The sequence below is a fragment of the Alexandromys fortis genome, unplaced genomic scaffold (assembly GCF_014885135.2).
Source record: "Alexandromys fortis isolate MF-2015 unplaced genomic scaffold, M_Fortis_MF-2015_v1.1 scaffold_122, whole genome shotgun sequence".
In the NCBI taxonomy this organism is placed as follows: domain Eukaryota; kingdom Metazoa; phylum Chordata; class Mammalia; order Rodentia; family Cricetidae; genus Alexandromys; species Alexandromys fortis.
The window spans coordinates 4,675,141-4,697,739 of record NW_026068004.1 but is presented as its reverse complement, the minus strand read 5'-3'; the positions used below and the strand labels follow the sequence as shown (position 1 = coordinate 4,697,739).

General features: G+C 46.8%; 2 protein-coding genes across 3 annotated transcripts in view; one reads left to right on the top strand and one right to left on the bottom strand.

Annotated features, from left to right (window-relative positions):
* The window catches only part of Szt2 (SZT2 subunit of KICSTOR complex), a 45,788-nt gene extending 31,548 nt beyond the window's left edge, over positions 1 to 14,240 (bottom strand). Inside the window, exons 1-7 of the mRNA XM_050161208.1 lie at positions 14,128 to 14,240; positions 10,366 to 10,491; positions 9,543 to 9,716; positions 9,100 to 9,270; positions 4,475 to 4,606; positions 3,479 to 3,620; positions 3,079 to 3,185 (exon numbers count right to left, since the gene is read on the bottom strand). Coding sequence (XP_050017165.1) covers positions 3,079 to 3,185; positions 3,479 to 3,620; positions 4,475 to 4,606; positions 9,100 to 9,270; positions 9,543 to 9,716; positions 10,366 to 10,491; positions 14,128 to 14,154 — 879 coding nt within the window. The 5' untranslated portion in view covers positions 14,155 to 14,240. The remainder of the gene's footprint in view (positions 1 to 3,078; positions 3,186 to 3,478; positions 3,621 to 4,474; positions 4,607 to 9,099; positions 9,271 to 9,542; positions 9,717 to 10,365; positions 10,492 to 14,127) is intronic.
* Med8 (mediator complex subunit 8) lies at positions 14,229 to 20,066 on the top strand. 2 transcript variants are annotated; one of them, XM_050161212.1, is made up of 7 exons: positions 14,229 to 14,351; positions 16,016 to 16,134; positions 16,809 to 16,953; positions 17,558 to 17,698; positions 17,883 to 17,964; positions 18,472 to 18,720; positions 19,678 to 20,066. In XM_050161212.1, exons 1-7 carry the CDS (start codon positions 14,346 to 14,348, stop codon positions 19,740 to 19,742), a joined length of 807 nt encoding a protein of 268 aa, XP_050017169.1. In that variant the 5' UTR covers positions 14,229 to 14,345; the 3' UTR covers positions 19,743 to 20,066. The 2 variants fall into 2 exon arrangements, with proteins under 2 accessions (XP_050017169.1, XP_050017168.1); XM_050161211.1 differs by lacking the exon at positions 14,229 to 14,351 and adding an exon at positions 15,116 to 15,562.
* Positions 20,067 to 22,599: the final 2,533 nt, after the last annotated feature.

Sequence of the window (22,599 nt, the reverse complement as noted above, 5' to 3'; positions counted from 1 at the left end):
TGTTGTTAAAGCACATGTCTGGTGTGGGGCCTGAGAGCCTACGCTGAAAATAAGATTTGGTAATACCAGCACCACGGCTGGAGATCAAGCCACCTCTAATCCATAGGCCAAACCCACCTATTTTTTGTCAATGAGGGTTTGTGAACAGCCACACCTACTCATCTTGCACTTTGTGGCCGCTTTCACACCGCTACAGCAAAGCCAAGCAGCTACGAAACAGAAGGCCCACAAAACTTAAATACTCACTGCCTGACCTCTGCAGAAAATGTCTGCAGACCTGCTCTACATGACTCATTTCATTTCCTGGCCGTTCAGTTCCTACCCTTCATCTCTATTCCACACACCTGCAGCTGTCTACACACTGGCCCTTGGCTTCACTTGGAACGAATTCATCTTTGCAATTCCAAATTGCCACATCCCACAGTACAATACCCCTTTAGCTTCTTTCCACCCTCTTCCTGCTGTGCTTTGACCTCATTGAGATTGTCTGCCAGGTCTTTGGCCTCTGTTATCTCTGAGTCTATCCAGACCATCCTGACCCACATTACCCAACCCAGCCTCGACCCTACGATCAAGCCACTCTGAAATCATCACTGTCAAGTATCTGCCCCCTTATTTTCTTCTTACCCCCAAACCCCAACCAGTGTCTACACTGATGCCTTAGTGAAGGAACTGTGTAGGCTGCTCTATGTCAAAACACAACACCCACCCAGCTACGTCTTCAGGACTGTCCTCCAATCAGTCCTTCTTCTCTCCTTATGGATTCATTGTCTACTGCTGAGAGGAAGCAGAGACCCTTGACAGAATTTATCTGCATTTTAGCTTCTAAGTCAGAGAGAGAGAGAGAGAGAGAGAGAGACACTTGTTCATAAAGAATTGTTCCATCTGTTTCTAGTGATAATGTTTCCCTGTCAGTTTAGAAATTTTACACTACCAGATCCTTTTTCTGTTTATCCCCCTAATTTTTAAACCACTCTCAGACAGCATGACCCCTTAGAACTATGAACAAGCAAACAAAAAAGGAAATTAAAATACACAGAAATTTTCTCTCCCAGTCTCTACTGTTAAGAAAACCTTAAATGCCAGTAAGGATGCCGGCAGGAATGTAAATTGCTTCAGCCACTATGGAAATCAGCATAGAGGGTCTTCAAAACACTAAAAGTATAACTCCCATATGGCCCAGCCTGACAACTCCGGGATGTGCCCCAAGAACTCTAAATAGGTCAGCACACCACAGAGATACCTACATATCTATGGTTACTGCAGCCATAGTCACAACAGCCAAGTTAGATGATCAGCCTAGGTGTCCAATGAAAGATGAATAAAAAATGTGGTCTATGTACACAATGGAATTTTTATTTATTTAATGTGCATTGGTGTTTTGCCTGTATGTATGCCTATGTGAGGGTATTGGATCCCCTGGAACTGGAGTTACAGACAATTGGGAGCTGCCATGTGGGTGCTGGGAACTGAACCTGGGTCCTCTTAACCACTTAGCCATCTCTCCAGTCCCCACAATGGAGCTTTACTCAGTGATAAAGAAATACATCATGCTGCTTGTGGGAGGAACACTGATCACCAGAAGGCAATCACATTAAGTTAAATAAAAGTCAGACTCAGAAAGCATGTATTTCATTTTTCTCATTTGTAGATCCTAGATTTTATGCAGATAAAATGATTTGCCTATCTATGATAGCATCAAGAAGAGATGACACTGAGGGAACAAAGGATAAGTGAGAGGTGGGAGAAAGTGAGGGTACAGGAGTAAGTATGGCCACAGCAGATGAAATACCTACTTGTATGACAAAGTCTACAAAACCTATTACTATGCAATGAATATATGCCAGTTAGATAAAAGGCTTGAGTGTCCGCCTTAAAAAGCAAACTAAACCAAACAGAAAATAAAACAAAATGCCCTTTATTTCTTTTTGGCTACTAGCCTCTCCTGTTCCTCACTTCAGGCAAATTTCTCACGTCAACATTTATCTTCACCTGTTCCTCTTCTGTCCACTGCAATCCACACTTCCTGTATCACCTCTTTACTGAAATGGCTTGAAAACTTTCCGTGTGACTTCCTGATCAACAAATCCGAGGGGCACTTTTCATTCCTCGCTCTACTTGATCTTTCTGCTGTTTCTCACTAAGTGAACCACCCCTTCCTTCCAAACCTCCGACTTCTGACATCACACTGCCTCTTGTTCCTTGCTGGTGTTCCCTGGGGCTCTCCTGAGACCCCTCAACTCCTGCTGTTTCCTCGGCATCAGGATCTGTGTATCCATCTGCCACGAAGAGCTGCCCTTTATTACCCACATGTGCGCACCCTACGCACTTTAAGTGCATCATCTCGCCCACCACTAGGCACTCTTACAATCTCCTTTGACAGATGAATCCCACCTAAAGAGAAAGCCATGTACTCAAATGTCACAGAGCTAATAAACAATGCCAAGGTTCAACCTGGAAGGCAATGCACCTCACTGCTCTGCGGTGAACTACGGGCACATCTAACACATGCACAGGTTTAAATTTGCCATCTTGTCTTTATCATTAGTAAACTGTCCTTGTAAAACACAAGCCCAACTTTCCCTCCACATACCTTCGCCACTCAGTGGATTATACTCAAACCTTCTTTACAAAGCAGAATATGTTATTCATGCCCTGGTTACATCTATCCTCAGGCCTTGCTTCCCATTGCTCTTGCTCCCTGCCCTGCGAGACCATCCATCAAATGAGTGGTAGTGTCCTGAATAGGCCTCCCCTTCCTACTTTGGTTAAGCTAGTCTGAGCTGGGTTTTCTGACCCGTGTAACTAAAGCAGATGGGATTAGAACTGACTCGGATTTCAAAGTTTCTATTTTTCCCCCACAACGTTAAGAAAAGGGGACAAATCCTGAGGAAAACCAACAACAATGAGAGTTCTCTTCCCCACTGTCACCTACCCTGCTCTAGACCTGGTACCTTCTCCCCAGGAAACCATGTCATCATCTTCACTTGGGAAATCTCGCCTGTAAAACAGTAACCGGCCATTCCTGACTTTGTGAGATACCCCACTTCCCACTCCTCCTTCCTAGAAAACCCTCACCTGCACGAAGGAACAAGCCACAGTGCCACTGCGGAGCTGGTTCAGTAGTGTCTCACACACGGCAACATCAGGGACACTGGTGACCCCATCTGTGATCACGATGATACCTGAGACAGGAAGAGCGAGCCCTGGAGACCTCAGTGTCTGCCCACCAGCAGTTTACCCGCTCCCAGCACCTTTCTTCTTCCCCTTTCCTCCTGCCCTCCCGCACGTGCTCCTAGATGGTGTCCTTCCCAGCAGGTCTCTGTCAGTGCTGAGAGTCCTGGGAGTATGCTCGGAGTTGGCAAACAAGGAAACAAGGCCTGGGGTCCATTAGTTCTGGGGAAACCCCAGTCGTTGCCAACAACCTTTACCCTTTCTGAACCCATCTCCCACTTAGACCAATAGGTCTTTTACTGACCTGCACTGGAGTTTGAGGGCAGTAGCTGCAGCGCCAAGATGCCCTGACGAATCATACTGACCAGCCCAAGATCAGCTGTCACCATGGAGACGCCTACCTTCCGGCCCAAGGACTCCCCTGATTCTGGGGACTGGTCTTCTGCCTGGCCCAAAATTACAGAGAAGGAGGAATGGGACCGATTGCACTGCGCCCCACCTACAGCAGGATCAGAGTTCCCTCCGTCTCTCTCGTTTGGTACACGAGACTGAACCTATGATTGCACTGTGCCCCACCTACAGCAGGATCAGAGTTCCCTCCGTCTCTCTATGACTTCACCTGTGCCAGGTACATGTCTACCATTGAGTTTACACCCAGCCCTCAAACTGGGACTCAGAACCCAGTACTACCCAGGTCAGACAGGTGCAATCCTAAGTACTTCAAGTTCCATTCTCTGCTCTGCTGTGTGCCCATGCCCAGCATATGAGAAGATGTTGAACCGCAGACAGAAAGAGAGCAAAGCGCCAGATCAAGAGTCAGACTCTACTGAGGCAGTCTCTCCACCTTCCACCAAGAAAGGCTCCTTTCCATATTTCCCCATCACTGGTCCCAAGTATTCATAGCCAGGCAAATACACAGCAGTCGTCCAACACTATTTGCACAGCCACTTCTAAGGTCTCCAAAGTAACAAGGCAGAACACACCAGCAAATCAAACAGCTTTATCCTGATTGTGCAAAATGCTAAATAGAGATCAAAGCTGCCCATGGCCACTTCCAGATCCAGGACTGGAGAAGAAGAAAAAAAGAAAGAAAAGGCAAAACAAACAAACATCCTTTCTCCCAGCAAGAGTCCATGAGCTGGCTGTGTCTAGCAGGGAGCCTGTTCTCCTGTTCACTAGCGCTCCAGCCGTGGCTCACTCTGCCCTTTGCTCTCCCTTCTCTAGTGGGTCATGGCTCCTCTTTACCCTCTGTTCTTATGGATTCTCTGAAGGGCTTCTGCCTGCTTTCTTTCCTACTTACCTGGCTCTGGGGCTCATACTGCTGTTGCAGCATAGTTGCCACCTTATCCTCAAAAAGGCAGAGCTGCTCATACACCTGCTGCAGGAATGCCTCCCGCTGGGAAGGGTCCAAAAGGCAACCCTGCACCAGAACCTGAGAAGCACAAGGGAAGAGGTGAGATGGGGTGGGCAGAGTGCTGGAGAGCACACATCTATTCTTCTGCACATCTCCCTTTGGGGAGTTCTGACTTCTCACCCAACAGGCACCCGGAACCTAACTTCACATCCAGTTCCACCTCCTCAGTCTACTCAGCACCCTCAACCCAGAAACCCTGCAGTCCTGCTCAGAAGCTCGAGTCACTATCCACTTACTCTAGGGTCATAGTGTCGCTAAGTCCCCAGGCCTATACTCTGGACTTCTCACTCCCTACCCCTTCAAGGCAACCCAAGGATCTTCCAGTGCCTTCCAAGTTAGGCTATGGATGCTGTCTGTAAACTTCTACTTCCCTGCCTGGCAAAGTCTTTCTTATTCTAATTTCATTCCTTTTTCTTCTTAAATATATTTCGCATTCAAGACTCTCTGATTAAAGTTCAAAATCCATATTCCCCTCAATAAAAATCCTTTCCTTCCTTTTACCTGGAGTAGATAATTCCCACTCTTCTTCAGGGAGAAAGTAAGTCAGCCACTAGGAACTCACGCTGACCCAGAGGATGCACTACCCCCCAAGCCACTGATGTCACCTTTGAAGACTGCTACAGATGAACACCTGCCCGAGCTTGTTCTTTCTTCCTCAAGGCTCTGGAGAGAGGGTTCCTCTTCCTCCTCTTTTTCCCAAAGCCAATCCCCCCCCTTTTAAATTTATGTATTTATTATTTATATACCAATCCCAGTTCGCTCTCCCTTCCTTCACCCCCACCGCACCTCCCATCTGCTCCTCAGGGAGGTTAAGGCCTTCCCTGGGAACTCAACAAAGACTGTCCCGTCCCCTTGTTGAAGCAGGACCAAGGTTCCCCCCACGCCGCCCCGTGCCTAGGCTGAGCAAGGTATCCCTACATAATGGGCTCTACAGAGTCAGGTCATGCACTAGGGTTAGATCCTGGTCCCACTGCCAGTGGTTCCTTATACTATCCAAGCCACACCATTCCCAAAGCTTGAACCTTTATGTCTCACTCATTCTCTGTGGGCTCTTCTAGTTCAACCATGAGTAAGTGTCTCCTGCAGATGGACCTGCAGATGGTGGCCCTCAGGATCATCCTTCCCAGCCCTCCTGCCAAATAACTACTTCTGCTTCTTTGTCCCCTGTTCTCAACTGGGTAAGGGATTCGGGACCCATGCTCCAGTCTGTAAGATGGTGAGCAGAAGGAAATGTCAGGAACTGGAACCACAGAAATAGGAAAATGTGCTCCTACCGATTAGGACAATAGGAGATTGAAATACATCTGGAAAGAATAGTAATAAGTATCCCAGCAGGAAGACAAGGCAAGTTGATCAAGAGTTTGAAGCCAACCTGGGCTACATGTTGAGCACTGAGCCACCTTGGACTGAGATCTTGCTCAAAAGATACCCCCACAAAAAATAAAGTCACTAAAAATCCTATTTTTGCATGGAATAATGTTCTATTTATAAAAACAGGACACGAGCCATCTATTTTGGAAGGTACACCATGGTTTTTCCTCCTCTTTTGGATGAAGAGATACGGTGAGGGAGGATTAACACACTTAGACTACAAAGTCCATAAAACATTAACAACAGTACCTTTTGAGTATTATATTATGGATAGGGTTTGGTATTTCTCTTAAGGAAGCTTTAAAATCTCCTTCAGGGGACATATTAGTAACATGATTTAACTTCTTCTTCTTCTTTTTCTTCTTTTTTTTTTTTTTTTTTTTTTTTGAGACAGGGTTTCTCTGTGTAACAGCCCTAGCTGTCCTGGAACTACTAGCTCTTGTAGACCAGGCTGGCCTCAAACTTACAGAGATCTGCCTACCTCTGCCTCCTGAGTGTTGGGATTAAAGACATGTGACACCACAGCTTGGCCTTTAACTTCTTTTTAAAAGCTTTTTAAAAAAAAAAAAAAAAGTATTTAACCTTTTTGGGGGGCTGGAGGGCTGCAGAAGCTGGTTCTCTCCTAGCCTATTGGTCTTGGGATCAAAGTAAGGATTTCAGGCATGGTGGCAAGCATCATTTAACCGGAGACCCTTCACTGGCCCTTAACTTTTTTTTTCTTTATTCTTTTGGAATAGCAGGATACTGTTTGCAGCAGCTACAGAGAGAAACAACCTCTCTTTGCCTACAGTTGCTGTCTTTGTTCAGGCCTCACCCTCTCTCCCCTATTTCAACTGTCTTCACAGCCCGTTCTCCCCTCTTTAAGGCTCTCCCCCAATCTACCTTCTATACTGGCCACATACAGGTGACTTTTCCCTTTGTAAAAATCAAAACTTTTGTGGTTCCCTTCTCCCTATGGCTAACTGTTTTAACTACTGGTTCCTCTGACTGAAAATCCCACTTCCCCTTCTTGAATCATTCATTAACCTTTATTGTTCCTTCATGCCTCAGTTCATGCTCCATGACTCGTGGTGCAGGCTTACAGCCCCAGCCATTTGGAAGACTGAGGCAGAAGGATCATAAGGTCAAAGGTATACAGTGACTTCAAGCCATGGATAATCTGGTCAGACGCTATCTCCAAATAGCTGGAGACATAACTCCAGGGTAGGGCATTAGTTCGGCATGTATGGGGCCCTAGCTTCAATCCCTAGTACCATCCATGCATCCATACATCCATACATGAGCCAGGATGATATAATCTTAGTATCTAAAAAGCTGAGGCAGAAAATAAGAGTGCCAGGCCAGTCAGGTTGATTTAGCAAGATCTTGTCTCAAAAAGAGATTCAGTTTAAATGCAGCCTTGTCTAAAAGACTGGGTTCTAGTGGATGTTTCCTATTGGCGTTCTCTCCATACCTATGTTAAAACCTAGCAGTGCCTTTACCATACTCAGTTGAAACTATCTCCTGTAATCTCTGTCTCCCTCCTAGGCTCTTAACTACTCCATCAAGGACAGACAATATCTAGTTAATCTGTGCCCCCGGGACTTAGCCTGGACATGGCATAGCTCAGGCTCTGGTCAGTATTTCCCAAGAGGAATAGCATTTGAATGATTACCTAACAGCTATGCTATTCCTGACTTGGCTATGAGTGTCTGCAAAGCCAGGCCTCTGTTTGGAGACACAACATAAAAACTACCAGTTCATGGCTGTGTTAGGAACACCTGAAACTCGGGCAAAGGGCTAGCAGTCCTGTCTTGAGACCTGGCAGTACCAACTGTTCTGCTAATGCTTCAGACCTTTAGGTGTTGTTCTTGGCACCTAACTCTCAAAGAAAATCTGACTGCTGAGGGTGACACTATAGCCATAAGGGACAGTTTCAGTGAGCTGAGGGTGGCTAAGAGTAGACGAGGGAAAACTGGGCCAGTGTTTATCTAAGTCAAAAACAGTATTTCAGTAATAGACTTGGACATTTTCCAAAAGGAGTGCTTTGTGATACGCTACAGGGCTGGCAGAGAAACCTTTACTTATGCAGTCAGCATTACACCTGACAGTGCACTGGGCCCTCAGAAAATAACCCTTCTCTGCTCTTAAATTACGTTTCTGGGGGCTGTAATAGCTCAGAAGTCACAAAAGGTAGCTGGGCGGTGGTGGTGCACGCCTTTAATCCCAGCACTCGGGAGGTAGAGGCAGGCGGATCTCTGTGAGTTTGAGGCCAACCTGGTCTACAAGAGCTAGCTCCAGGACAGGCTCTAAAGCTACAGAGAAACCCTGTCTCAAAAAACAAAGAAACAAAAGGTCACAAAAGGATCCTAAAAGACTGTGTCCTGGGCTGCTGACAGGAGCCACTTCACAGAACTAAAGGAGTTGCTGAAGGGAGAGGGGAGCTGGGGTCTTCACCAGGTGTGGGACGGGGAGAGCAAATAATACAGTCAAGGGCCAGGTGGCAAAGACATTTACAGGATGGGTAGAGAAGCATGTGTCTACCAATGCCAACTCACCAGAGGAAACTCTTCTAAGACCTGAGTAACAAATCAAGGGGAGAGACTTGCAGGAGTAAATACGATGCAGGCTCAAGAAGCCAGCAGAGGCGGGGCTGTGGCTCGATCGGTAGAGTACCTTTGAGCATGCCCAAAGCCCTGGGTGTCTCACACCTGTAATCTCAGCCTTTGAGAAGTGGAAGTAGTAGGGTCAGAAATTCAAGGTCATCTTTGGCTACAAAGAAAACTCAAGGTCAGCCTGAGTGACGTGGGACTCTGAAAACGTGGGACTCTGCCAACGGGGAGCGGAGCTGGGGGTGGGGTGGGGGAGACAGACAGCAAGATGGCAGGTAGATGCTTGCTACCAAGTCTGAAGCCCTGAATTCCATCCCTGGAACCCATACGATAGGAGAGAGCTGATTCCCACACACTGTCCTCTGATGTCCACCAACAAGGTGAAGTCACACAGACATACTGAATGTATGAGAGGAAGAGAGAGGAGGAGACAGAAAAACTGAGAACCTGGTGCCTGGGCACAAACAGTGGAGACAGGATAAGGGCTTTGTCTCAACAGGCTGTCGGAAATTCAGTGTGCAAGTCTGAGCTGGGAGAAAAGATACACACCTGGTGGGACTGCAGGCCAATAATGGAGGAATAGGCCTGGATTGTTACATAGATCTCAGGCTGGAAGTCGATACAGGATCCAGGCACTCGGAAGGGCCGAAGCAGCCCGCCCAGACAACGGGACAGAGCATGGAAAACTTCATCAAACAAGATCTCCCCCGTGGAATCATCCTGAGGGCAATGAAGAGAGAGATCTCACAAGGGAGTCCAAAGCGGTTCTACAGAGTGCAGAAATAAGCATGTTTCCAGGGCTAGCAGGACCCTTTTCTTATGGCCGACTGTGCCCGTGGACATAGAATAGGCTCCATTCCGAACACCTACCTACCATCCACTCACAGGCTTGTCTTTTCCCATAAAGCTGAGGTTGTTTCACTTTTCCCAGCTCTCTCTCTCTCCTTCTCACTCCCATCCTGTCTTGTTACTATTTCCCTCAAACTACTTACCACGATGCCAGTAGATGGGCTGAGGTCCAGCTCAATAACAAAACGATACTGCCAAGCCAGGAAGGTGACCCGGGTGGAAGGGACAAGAAGGAAGGGCCTTGGGACCACTGGTTCATCTGGCTGCCATCCAGGGGGCAAAACACTGAGGACTTCCAATTCCTGCTCAGACTGAAGCTGACAAGATGGAAGAGGAAGAAAGGGTCGTGGGCAGGAGGGATGACTGCACACTGGTCAAGAAAGCTTGTGCTCTCAAAGAAAACCCCGTGTCAGGGGCCCATAGCCACCTGTAACTCCAGCTCCAGGGCATCTAATGCCCTCTTCTGCTTTCTATAGGCACCTACGCACATGTGACATACACTCACACACAGACAAATTAAAAAAAGTTAGAAGAAGGCTGAGAAGAGTTCCCTCTCTTCTCTGAACCCCAATTCAGTCCGGCTGTAGCTGTGAGGCTGCAGAGAACGTTCACAACCTCTTTAGCATCACTGTCCTCATCTGCAAAGCAAACACGATCCTAACACCAACCAAAAGTGCTGCTATGCCGTCCAAGGGAATCCTGCACAGGAATGCTTCCAAGACCTGCCTCCTATAGCCAAAATGACCCTCCACTGGCTCCACTTTTTCACACCCTTTGCAGCACTAGCTAGAAAATGTATGAGCAAATTTCCCGTAAGGAAGTACTTCACAGGAAAAGCCACTGCCCCTCGCAGCCTTAGAGCTCCAAGGAAAAAAAAAAAAGAAAAAAGAAAGAAAGAAAGAAAGAAAGAGAGAGATCCTTCTGGGCTATGCCCTCACCTCCCACCTGTCAGTCATTAGGACATACCAGGAACTCTTGGGGTGTGGCCTGAACAGTTTGATGCAGATGATTAAGGAACCAAGCCAGGCGAACATTTCGGGAGATTCGATAATCTTTTTTCATTAACAGAAACACCTGCCCAGCTTCTTCTACCTAATGAGAGAGATAAAGGAGAAAAAAAGAGGACATTGAGTGCCCAGTATATACACATCCCATTCAAGCAGCTTGTCCAAGGAGCCTACACAGCAAGAGGAGAGGCAACAGAGCTGACGGCTATCCCTGCCGTCATGAAAAGTGCTCCCAACACAGACCACCACATCGATGAAGGGAACTTACCTTCTATGGTGTGTTTTCACAAATGTTTGCATGAGTTTCTCTTATAAACCATAAGCTCCTAAAGGTAGGAGAGGTGCTTTGTCCTGCTTGTACGCCCCTGGGCTTGGCAAATATTTACATGAGACCCAGTAAGTATCCGATCTGCTACATGAACACTCGCCAGTAACCGCCTCAGTCCTATCCACAGCAGACACTGAAGAAGCCTTCATTGAATGGTTTAAGATTCCTGAGCAAATGAAGCTTCCTAGGTGATAGCTCACTCGTGTCAAGGTCCTGTGGGTCACATTCTCCACGCACACGCCGACCAACTGCCAATGCTTGTTTCTCTCCCCTGAGCCTTCAGAGGTGGCCAATCCAACAACATCCTTATTTTTCTACTATACAAACCCCTGCCAAAGATGAGTCTGGACATCTCATCCTCCGTCCACACATACACTGTGGCAGCTGTACTCTCACAGGAAGAAACCGATCATTTTGCCAAAGTGGTACATTTTAAGAAGCTTGACTTCTTGGTCAGCAGCCTTTCTAAGCCCTCCACCCGTTTTTTTCACAACCACCCCAAACCTGTACTCCCAGCAGAATGACTTACCTATCATTCACAAAAACTGAATAATTACCTTAGCTATTATATCATTAAAAACTGAATAAGCCTGTTGATGGATAAAGAATGTGGTTTTATGACAGCAAGAAACAAAGCCGCCTGCTCCTGTGTAGGATCCTAGGAAGATGGGATGGTCCAGCAGAGCTCACTACATGAGATGCTCCAGATGGAGGGCAGCGACCAGTCACTGCATTACTGAAGGCACATTGGGGCACTCAGCTTTACAATTCGTAACCTTTCTCTTGCTCTCAATGCTGTTCTGAATGACTGATGTCTCCAATGCTTAACTGAAGTCTGGTTCACCTGTCAGTTCTTACAGAATCCATCTTGAAACCAGGAACGCCTGCCTAGCTTTCTGGGAAAAACCTCCCCTTTATCTGTGATTCTTTGATTCAAACATTTCCAAAACCTCCTAAGGTATCATACATCCAATATGTACTTTATCAGCACCAGAAGGCTAGCTTAATTTAAGCAGCTGGAATGTTTTTCAGAGTGGGCTTCGAACACCAGCTGCATCAGAATCACCTGAGCTATTTATTAAAATGCACACTTGATTCCTGGGTACCACCAGAGACCAACTGGATTAAGAGCTGAAGGAGATGGAGAATCCACATTTGAACTTGCTCCCCTGGGCATTTTTCCATATCACTGTTTGAGAAGTGCTTTAATTAGTTATGTTTCGTAGCATTCACATTCATACGGAGCTTCAAGACCTCAATGCTAACCTCCCGGAGTCTGATGCGCATAACTTTTGAAATAGCCTGATAAACAAGACAAAGCAGGCGTTTGGCGTCAGAGCCCCAGATTCTAATGTGTTCTATAATACGTTACGCATGTGACCTTGCAGGTTACTGAAATTTTTTCCAGGCTTCAATCTCTTTAATAGCTAGATAAGATAAGGATATCTTTGTAGGGATACTGCAAACAGGGGGTAAGTACAATGGCAGAGGGAGGCTATCATTGTTCAGAATATTCAGTGAACTCTACATACCATTTACGCCAACCTGAATAAAGTGCTGCAGGCTCTGTGCTTCCTTTTTCCCAGGTTTTGCTCTTGTATCTTTGAGATAAAGGGCCAAATTATCCTCTAACCCCTTTCTAAAACATGTGCTATCTTCCTCCGACGTAATGTAGATCCTTCCCTCCTATCATGATGCCTCTCACCATTATAAACCTGAACTTCTAGCACGATCTCCACGTGAACTTCCCTCTGCCCAGTCTCAGCCCCCTTACCCACCACTACAGTAAAAGCAGGCAGCAAAGTGTTAAGAGCATCTTGGGACAAATGCTGGCTCTGTCAGTCTCTTCGTTTGTGAACAGGGATAACAAGACTGACTATTTCAAAAGGATTGTACCTGTACTAGATACTTAAGAGAACTTAAACTTCCTGAGTTCCACCTTACTGCTTACAGAAGAAGGTCAAATGTGCCATTAAACCTGAAACATCCTCATTTGCTCCGACACACCCGTTGCGACCCAATGTTCACTTATTCCTCAAAGCTTAAGAGGGGATCAGTCTTACACTCTGCATCCACCTGACACGCAGCACAACTTTGGGTCCAGAGCAGCACTGCTCTCTCTTGGGAACCTAACAACTCCAAACATCGCTTTGTCTTCTTGGCATTCTGCTTCTAGACTGCTCTTTTTTTTTTTCACATGCGTAGCTTCTTCATCACATTCACGCAGCCATGCACGTGTGTGTACTCCTACATATGTATACAGATATACGTGCTCTGTGTACACACGGAAAAGCACACGTGTCATAGTGCACACATGGAGATCAGAGGACAGCTGGTAGGTCTAGAGTTAGATCATCTATTTAGGAGTTCTAGCCCTAATACTAGCTGTGCAACTGTGTTCCTTTTTAATAGCTGTACCTCAGTTTCCTGAAGGGGGGGTGATAAGGGTGCTTGCCTTATAGGGCAGAAAGAACCGGTAACAGTCAAGTACTCAGAATGGTGGCTGACACGTAGTGGGGATTATACAGCAGCCATTACTCTTTGCATCATTACACACATCCATCACCCTTCTCTCCTAAATATTCTGCTGTGGTTCTGGACAATCTAGTCAAATCTAAGATTTCGTTTCCTTCTCAGATCCTCTAATTGGGCTAGAATGAATAATCCTAAGGTATCTTAGCACGATAAGGCACCTTGCCTGCTCTGATTTTCGGTTTTCTGCTCTGTATAAGAGAATAAAAGGGAGCTGGAGAGATGGCTCAGTGGTTAAGAGCATTGCCTGCTCTTCCAAAGGTCCTGAGTTCAATTCCCGGCAACCACATGGTGGCTCACAACCATCTGTAACGAGGTCTGGTGCCCTCTTCTGGCCTGCAGGCATACACACAGAAAGAATATTGTATACATAATAAATAAATAAATATTTTTTTAAAAAAAGGAGAATAAAAAATGCCAGATTCCTGACACGAGTTCTTCGCATCTAAGGGGTGCCTCATGTGACTTAACTTGTGCTCCCCAAGCCACATCACGGAACAAAGATTTTTATAAAGAAGGAGACAGGATCTGGGAAGTTAAGACTGCTACGATGGTGGCAGGGCTTTTGCAAAAGCATGGACGCTAAAGAGGAATCAACTCGTGCTACTGATTGCATTCCAACAGATGAGATGCAAAAATCCGTAAAGTCGGTCAGCTTCGGTGTGACCAATGAAAACCGCAACTATTAACCCAAACACGAGTTTTGTCAGCACCATTATCTCTAGGTCTGTGGGTGGGAGACGCAGGACCACGATGACATTAGAGTAAACAAAACAGCTACGGCCTCCTCGAGGCTCCGGAGGGTGGAGGCTGCTACACGCCTGCCCTCGGGCCTCGGCCCCGCGCCCGCCTGCCCCTCACCTCTGGCTCCGGGCGCTCCGAGGCCATCACACTGCCCTCCCGCGCCGGCCCGGGCCAGGGAGGCTGCTCCACTCCTGACCTCTGACCCAGCTAGCTCGGAACCGGGCAGGAACCGGAAGTTGTTGGGCGGGCCGCGTTCTGAGCTTTCTGATTGGTGGGCACAGCCGGCAGTGCGAGAAACCGGAAGAGGAAGTGGTTGCGCCAGCCCGGCCGTGGCAATGCAGGTGAGAAGCGGGTTGGGCCTCCCAGCCTCTAGCCACAGGTCGGGAGGGTGGACAGGGTGACTCTGGGAAGTTGGGGATGTGAGGAGAGGGCAGAGGCCTCGGCTGTTTGGGGAAAGACGGCGAAGCAGGAAGGGACGAGGACAGCTGCGGGAATTGAGCCCGCTAACGCGAGAGGGTCAGAGACCTGGGGGAGTCAAGGCCGACTTGATTGACTGTGTGAAAGGGTCGAGAAAGTAGTGGACTGGCCCCAGGCCTCGACCCTGGCGTAACAAGGCTTCAGAAGGGCTGAAGAGATTGTGGGCCGCCAAGGACGAAAATTAAGCTGTTTGTAATCCGAGGCTGTGGGTGGATCTAACCCCATCAGTCACATTGTGGGGTTTGCAAATCAGCTTTGTATCATTCTTCCCAGCTTGTACCCAGTTGCTAAGGGTGGAGAAACGGGGTAAATAGACCACAGATGGTCAAACGGAAACCCTCCGCCGACTCAGCATTTAAAATTGTCTAACGTTCAGAAACAATGTGTTGGTTACCTCGCCTTTGTCTTTGATTACTCATTTAGTTCGTTGCACCTGGTAGTCCTACAGTGCGGGTTTATGGGTCACCCGAGTTTACGAAAGAGGCACTGGAATACTGGCACAGCCATCCATGAGCACACATTGACTCAGCAAATGCTAAGGATAGACGACCCGTTGCAGAGGGGAATGCAGAGCTGGTATTCAGAGAAAGCCTCACACATCTAGGCAAAATGTGAGATTCTCCAGACTGTGGCATTGACAGTAGCTGCCTTCACAAGGCAGAGAATAATGTTGTATGTACCTGGACTCCAGAGGCCCCCATGGGACAATGAACTTCAGGAATTCCTTCTGACCTTAAAGTACCGATAGCACCCCTGCTATCATTGCCTGACCTTTCTAAAATGCACTGAACTTCTGGAAGAAATGTGGCAAGCCGGGTGGTGGTGGTGCACGCCTTTAATCCCAGCACTTGGGAGGCAGAGGCAGGCGGATCTCTGTGAGTTCAAGGCCAGCCTGGTCTACAAGAGCTAGTTCCAGGACAGGCTCTAAAGCTACAGAAAAACCCTGTCTCAAAAAACCAAAAAAAGAAAAAGAAAAAAAAGAAATGGGGCAATACCAACCCCACAAAGTGACACAATACAAGGATTCTCCATATGCCCAAGGAAAGCAGCGTTAATGACAGCAAGCAGGAGTGTGGTAGGCAGACTCTGTCTATTTTCCAGAAAAGGGCTAGGCTTAGAAAGAAGATTGGGCTTGAGCATGTCCTACTGCAGATCCAAGAGAAGGTTGGCTTTTAAGAGCAACAAACCTTCTGAGCTGGGAGAAGAGAATGGAAATGAAAAGATAAAGGGTAAAGGATACAGTGCTAAGCCAATTTTGTTTTGAAGGCAAAAAAAAAAAAAAAAAAAAAAAACCATGAGGTCATAAGCGGAAGGGATTTAGGCCTGGTGCAATGTTCTTATTGAAGGACCATAGTGTAGGAGGATAGAAGGGACCAAGTTGGCAGGAGGACCTCAGGCCAGGTGAACAGGTTGAAAGGTCTGAGGGTTGATGCTGTCAGTAACCCAAATACCAAGATAGAAAACAATTTAGCCTTTCTGTGTGTCACACTCCCTGGTATCTGAGTAACCCAATGTCCTACTGATGCAGAGGGAGGAGAAGCAGCTTGAGGCATCATTAGATGCACTGCTGAATCAAGTGGCTGATCTGAAGAATTCACTGGGGAGTTTCATTTACAAGTTGGAAAACGAGTATGACCGGCTCACCTGGTAAGGACTGCCAGGACAAGCTGGGGAGGGAGCCATGGGTGGTGGGGCCAAGCCCCCTGGCTGACAGGACATCTCCAGTGATGTAACTATTTTATCAGTTTGCAAATATCCTTTTTGATTTGGAAAGAACTAGGTTGCCCAACATTGACAAGTATGGTTTGGTTTAAGGCCTCCATAGCCAGGAAGTAGAGAAGTGCCCAGTTTTTCAACCCAGGTTGTTTCTAGGTTTTAATGCTTATGCTTTGACTTCTTTGGTGAGGAGGTATTCCCCCAGTGGAAGACCATTATAGCTATATTCATGCTGTATCTCCTTCCACAGATGTGGCTGAATCTGCGATCTAACCTACCCTGCAGTGGTGGATTCTGTTAGGAGGCTACAAAGGAGGCTTTTATAGACCTTAGGAGTATTCAGTTAGCACAGTGTAACCAGTTTCTGTTTACCACCACTCCCAGTCTCATTCAGACAAGTTACCTTTTTCAACATCTGTGTCAGAAATTGAAAGTGTGTTCCTCTTTCCTAACTCCATCCTTTCTGCTAGCAAGTCTGGTTCTTGCCTAGGCCAGTCCTAGGGCTGTGAGTCTTCTAGGGGTGAGTCTGGGTGTTCCCGCATTGGGAACTTTTAGAGATTACTTTATAGGGAAAAGTAGTTCTGATGACTTCTTACCACCCCCAGGCCCTCTGTCCTGGATAGCTTTGCACTGCTCTCTGGACAGCTGAACACTTTGAACAAGGTCTTAAAGCATGAGAAGACACCCCTGTTTCGTAACCAGGTCATCATCCCTCTGGTGCTGTCCCCAGATCGAGATGAAGACCTCATGGTAAGAAGAAGGATTAAACTTGGGAAATCAAGTTAAATGAAAGTCTAGAGCACAGTTGTTGATTGGATCCTCTGTATAGCAATGGAAAGTAAGGGCTGCCATCTGGAAGACTTGCTTTTTTATTCTTCTGGAGGTGGGAGTCACTCTTAAACAATGCTGTGAAAACCAAGGTCCATGTCACCAAGTCCATGACCCTTTTTTCCAACATCTATATCAGGCAAAAGAAAAAAGAAAAAAAAAGGGGGGGGCTGTTCTGCCTGCCTATGATTTTGTCCAATCAGTCTTTTAAAATGTGGGGTTGGGAATTTAGCTCAGTGGTAGAACAAAGTCCTGGTTTTGGTCCCAGAATGGGGGTCAGGGTGGGGAATCAAAAAAAAAAAAAAAAAAAAAAAAAAAAAAAAAAACAAGAAGAAAGTTACGGTGTGGAATTTAGTTTGCCTGAGTTCTGATAGAGTGTGTGTGAAAAGACAGTGCCATAGGAAGCTACATTTATACCTCAGGTTGTGTTGTCTCTGAAAATGCCGTTTCTTGTGGAAGGGAAACTGGGTTAGAGTCAACTTTACTTGGATAGCAAATAGGATTAATACAATCTGTGGTGTTACAGCGTCAGACTGAAGGACGAGTGCCTGTTTTCAGCCATGAGGTCGTCCCTGACCATTTGAGAACCAAGCCTGACCCTGAAGTTGAAGAGCAGGAGAAGCAGCTGACAACAGATGCTGCCAGAATTGGTGCTGATGCAGCGCAGGTTAGACTGAGTCACTGCCCTGCTGCCCCATCCCCATCCCTTCACAAGAAACAAGGCTTTATTTACCAGGCCTGTGTATTAGGGGTATGTGGTTGGTTACAGCTAGGCTGCCTCTGGAAGAGCACAAGGAAGATGCTTCTCCAGAATCATTACTAATCTCTATATCAATTCATATGTGTTACAGAAGCAGATCCAGAGCTTGAATAAAATGTGCTCAAACCTTTTAGAGAAAATCAGCAAAGAAGAACGAGAATCAGAGAGTGGAGGTAAGGAGGGATGGTTGGCAGAGCAGAGGGGGAGCTGTATAAGATCACTAGAATAGTAATAGTAATCAGCCTAGTGGTGAAGTAAGGATAGAAGAATAAACTGCTTGGCCTGGCAAGATGGCTCAGTAGGCAAAGGTACCTGTTGCCAGGCCTGACCTAAATTTGATCCCTGGGACCAATATGGTGGAGGGAAGAACCAACAAGTTGTCCTCTGACCACCACACACAAAATAAATAAATGTGATTTTAAAAAAGAAGAATAAACTGGCAAGGAAAGTGTCTGTATCTTGTTAGTGTTTTGTGTCTGAGACTAGCCTTAAAGCAAATGGGAGAAATGGACAAAGTGAAAATTAAAGATAGGTTTGGGGGACAAAGATAACTCTTTGGGGTTGGAGGAATTCTAGTTGTCTCTGTAGTCAGAACTGGTGGTCATCACGGCCCTCCAGCTGCTGGGTTTAGTCCAGAGTTGAACACACATACACTTTAGGGTTCTTGGCTTTTTCTTCAGGTCTCCGGCCAAACAAGCAGACTTTCAACCCTGCAGACACCAATGCCTTAGTGGCAGCTGTTGCCTTTGGGAAGGGGCTATCTAATTGGAGACCTTCAGGTAGCAGTGGTCCTGGCCAACCCGGCCAGCCAGGAGCTGGTCCAATCCTTGCAGGAGCCTCAGGATTACAGCAAGTTCAAATGGCAGGTGCTCCAAACCAGCAGCAGACAATGCTCAGTGGAGTCCAGATGGCTCAAGCAGGTCAACCAGGTAGGGTGACATGGGCTAACTACCCAGGAGTGTGGGAATGAACTAGAGTAAGCCTTCTTTAACCCCGGACCTGGAGATTTTCCTCCTTTTCATTGCTACTTAGAAGACACTTGGAAGCTTTGCAACGAGTACCAGAGAGTGAAGAGAAGGACTTGAATAGCAAAAACTGGTGTTGCTTTTTACTTCCATTTCAGACTTTTGTCTCAATTGTCCTATTTATTCTGGATGTTAGTGTGTATCTCTTAGGTAGAGAAATAAGTGACCAGACGTTGATCAAGACCATTTGGTAGATAATCAAGAATCAATGCCGGGTGGTGGTGGTGGCGCATGCCGTTAATCCCAGCACTCAGGAGGCAGAGGCAGGAGGATCTTTGTGAGTTTGAGGACAGCCTGGTCTACAAGAGCTAGTTCTAGGACAGGCTCCAAAGCTACAGAGAAACCCTGTCTTGAAAAAAAAAATCATCAACAAGCTGGCAGTTTTCTGGGTCTGCTGGATTCTTTCCTTGCCCCTGTCCCTTGGTCTTGGTTTCCTGCTGTCTCTCGTGCTCATTTTTACTTAGTGTGAGAGCAGTCTGGAGGGGTTCACGGAACAGCTGCCTAGGGAAAAGGACAACTAAAATAACAACACAGTGCTCTGCTTGTAACATTAAACAGGGACCACATAGGCCACATGCCTGTCTTTTCCAGACATAGATGGTGGATGAGCAGAAGTCCACAGGGGTGTGTGTGTGTGTGTGTGTGTGTGTGTGTGTGTGTGTGTGTGTGTGTGTGTGATTGTTCAGCTCCTCCTCTCCTTTCAGATCCTGATACCTTCAGTGAGGGAACTGGCTGAAGAGCCACAACCTGTAATCTCTGCCATCCAGAGTCAGAAGTCACAGAATAGATAACAGGATTCTGAGAAGCTGCATTTCTGATTGATTTATTGTGAAAGTTTACCTTTCTTTGTGTTACTTTTAGGGAAAATGCCAAGTGGGATAAAAACCAACATCAAGTCGGCTTCAATGCATCCCTACCAGCGGTGAGTGTGGACAGCAGCCTCCACTCTCAGGTGATCCGTGCCAAGCTGGGCAATGAAATTATCTTTTACTCAAGGCTGACGTAGATGGGTACAATGAAAAGAACACAGGCTTTCAGCAACAGACAGATCTCAGCTCCTCTGTGAAGAGCTGTGCGACCTTGGGAAAGTGACCTCATTTCTCTGAGCCCAGGTTCTCATTTGTAAATGGTCATAATACCTACCTCATAGGGTTGTTGTGAGGATTAAAATGAGAAAATGAATGTAAAACACTTAGCATGGTATATGAAATACTGGGTCTTGAATAAATGATAGTTATTTTTTACTTTTCCACCCTGCTACTTACTGTCCTTTACCCAGAATGCGCTGTGGTTGATACAGCTCCATGACAGTGGTGCGCTAATGGAGACAGGATCAAGTAATCCAAAGACCATGGCAGCCTGCATGTCTTGAAGGTATATTTTTGCTGTAGGCTCTCCTGCCCAGGTTCCATCCTGTTGGCTCCATCCAGGCTGCGGGTGAAGAGGTTTCTGGGCTGGGACACCGTCCACCAGGTCTGGTGAAACTAGTTCTGCTTTTACCTGGAAAATAGGGAAAAGTACCCATCTTTTACCCTACCCTGCCTATGAAGATGTCTAGGGAGCAGTAGGTGGGAGATTTCTTAGGAAGGGGCCCTGTCAGGCAATAGCACAGATGAAATACCATCTTCCTCCTTTGAGACAAATTGTACTTCACACTGTCGTTTGTCAGGGTTGCCTTGTCCTCACAGTCAGTACTCCCTGTTTCTGTCCTCTTCCATGGCACTCAGTGTGTGGCTCAGATAAAATCCAGATTGAAAGTGGGAAGGGCACAGCCCCATCCACCTTGTCTGCTTTTGGAGAGGTGAAGAACTGTCCAAAAGGACAGGCAGCCATGTTGCCTTTCTCAGCATTCTTTCATGGACAAAGGCAGGGATTGAGTCAGCAGAAGTGGGCCAAAGGGTTTCTTTGTTCAATAAAGTTATTTAAATTGATGTTCACTGACTCAGGGTTGTCTGATTCAAATTTATGAACAATCTACCAGGTAATTCTAATTCACCTTAAAGTATTCCCTTATCTTTAATTTTTCTTTTATTTAAAGATCCAAAGAGGTTCTTCCAGCTGCACTGTTGGTGTTCTCTCCTGCCACACACTAATGCTTTGGTCTTTGGTCTTTGTTAAACAGCCTTCTACCAGGCTGTGGCAGCAAAGGCCTGGAAAAGTGGTCCTCTGTTGCTGGGCTGTGGAAACATGAGTGGTGTTGACAAAGCTAAGTGACCACAGAACACTGTACCAGGGGAGTCCTGTCATCTGCTCTGAGGCAATGCCAAACCTTTCTCCCACTTAAATTGGCCGGGCCATTAGCCCATCCAGGTGTTGTTTATCTTCTCATCTTTTCTCTTCCCACTAAATGTCAAAGCTAACTGGGGTATTGAATAGAACTCTAGCTGGTCTTTTCCAGACTCTCAGAGTATCTTCCAGTGACTGCTGTTCTTTGCTCCGCCTGTAACCAACCCTGAGAGTCTTTGTTGTTCCAGCTAAACTGACTTCATTCCCCCCATACTATTGAAATGGCTTCCTTGTTCTCCAAGAACAGGAATATCTTCCTGCTGCAAGAGGAGCATCCAGGGCCTCACCTACATCTCATGCCCTTAAGCAAACACTTTGGTGGTGGAGGCACCCACACCTCTCTTAGTTGCTCTGGTAGCACACACTGTCATTTCCACCGCCTCCTCCCTTCAGAGCCCCAGAGATCTCAGCATACAAATCTGCTGCTCTCCCACTTTGGGGCTCATATACCAGTTCACCCCACAATGGAAAGAATGTCTGGAACCCCTACTATTTGCTCTCTCAGGAGGAATGTATATGGAATTGCCTATGGAAAAGAACATTGTTTACTTGCTCAGATCTGGGTTGTAGATGACTTGCACTGCTCTAGCATTCCTGTTTCTAACCATCCTCTGCTGCACTTGGGGCCCTTAGCTAGAGGTCTGCTCCATTGTCTCCCAGGGTTGCTCTGGGATGGAGAAAGCAGCAGCAGGTGTGAAACTTGATGTCTTCCCACAGCAGTTCATCCCACTTTGGAATCCACGTCAAGCCCTACAAGGTTACCTAAGACCTTTCTCTCTAGTCTGCCCTGAGGCTGGGATTCAGCCATTGCTGATTGTCCTGGCCACCTATTCTTTCTCTTCTTCCATTGTAGAATTGCTGTCCTACTTAGCTGGCTCACCACACTCAACTGCTTTTTGGGGACAATAGCTAAGATAGGTAGGTTGTAGCCAAATGTTCCATGTAGCTTTGCAGATTGCCAGCACTAGGTACAGGCTAGCGAGGATGAACCACCTCAGTCTGCTGAAAGGAAAAAGCTAAACTCGGCAGGAATGCCCCCAATGTGAGGCCGAGCCCTTTTCCACCCCCTCCACACCTCCCCCAAGCAGCTGGAAACAACCTCTCCCTTTGTCTGAGTTTCTTGTACAGAATAATCCTCCTTATGGACAATGTATTCTCTGTGTCTGGTGGACACAGGAGCCGTGTGCGCTGATCCCAGCACTAGGCAGGACGGAGGCTGAAGCCTTCCAAACGCCCACCCTGCTCAGCTCCTGATCAATGTCCAGTGGAACTAAGAGTTGGACATTTTTCCCTGTGTGTTCCAGATTGGAGTGGCAGCAGAGCCTCTTGTGGCTTGTCACTGACCAGTAGTATGACCAGGAGTTGTGCTCCTTTTTCTGGTCTGCCCTGAGTGTTAAGCACCAACTTGTAGAGGTTTGAAGTGATTGCTTCCTCAAAGTCAGGAATGTGCAGGGGCTAGCACTTGGAAAATGATAGGGACAGGAAGTGACTTTTCTG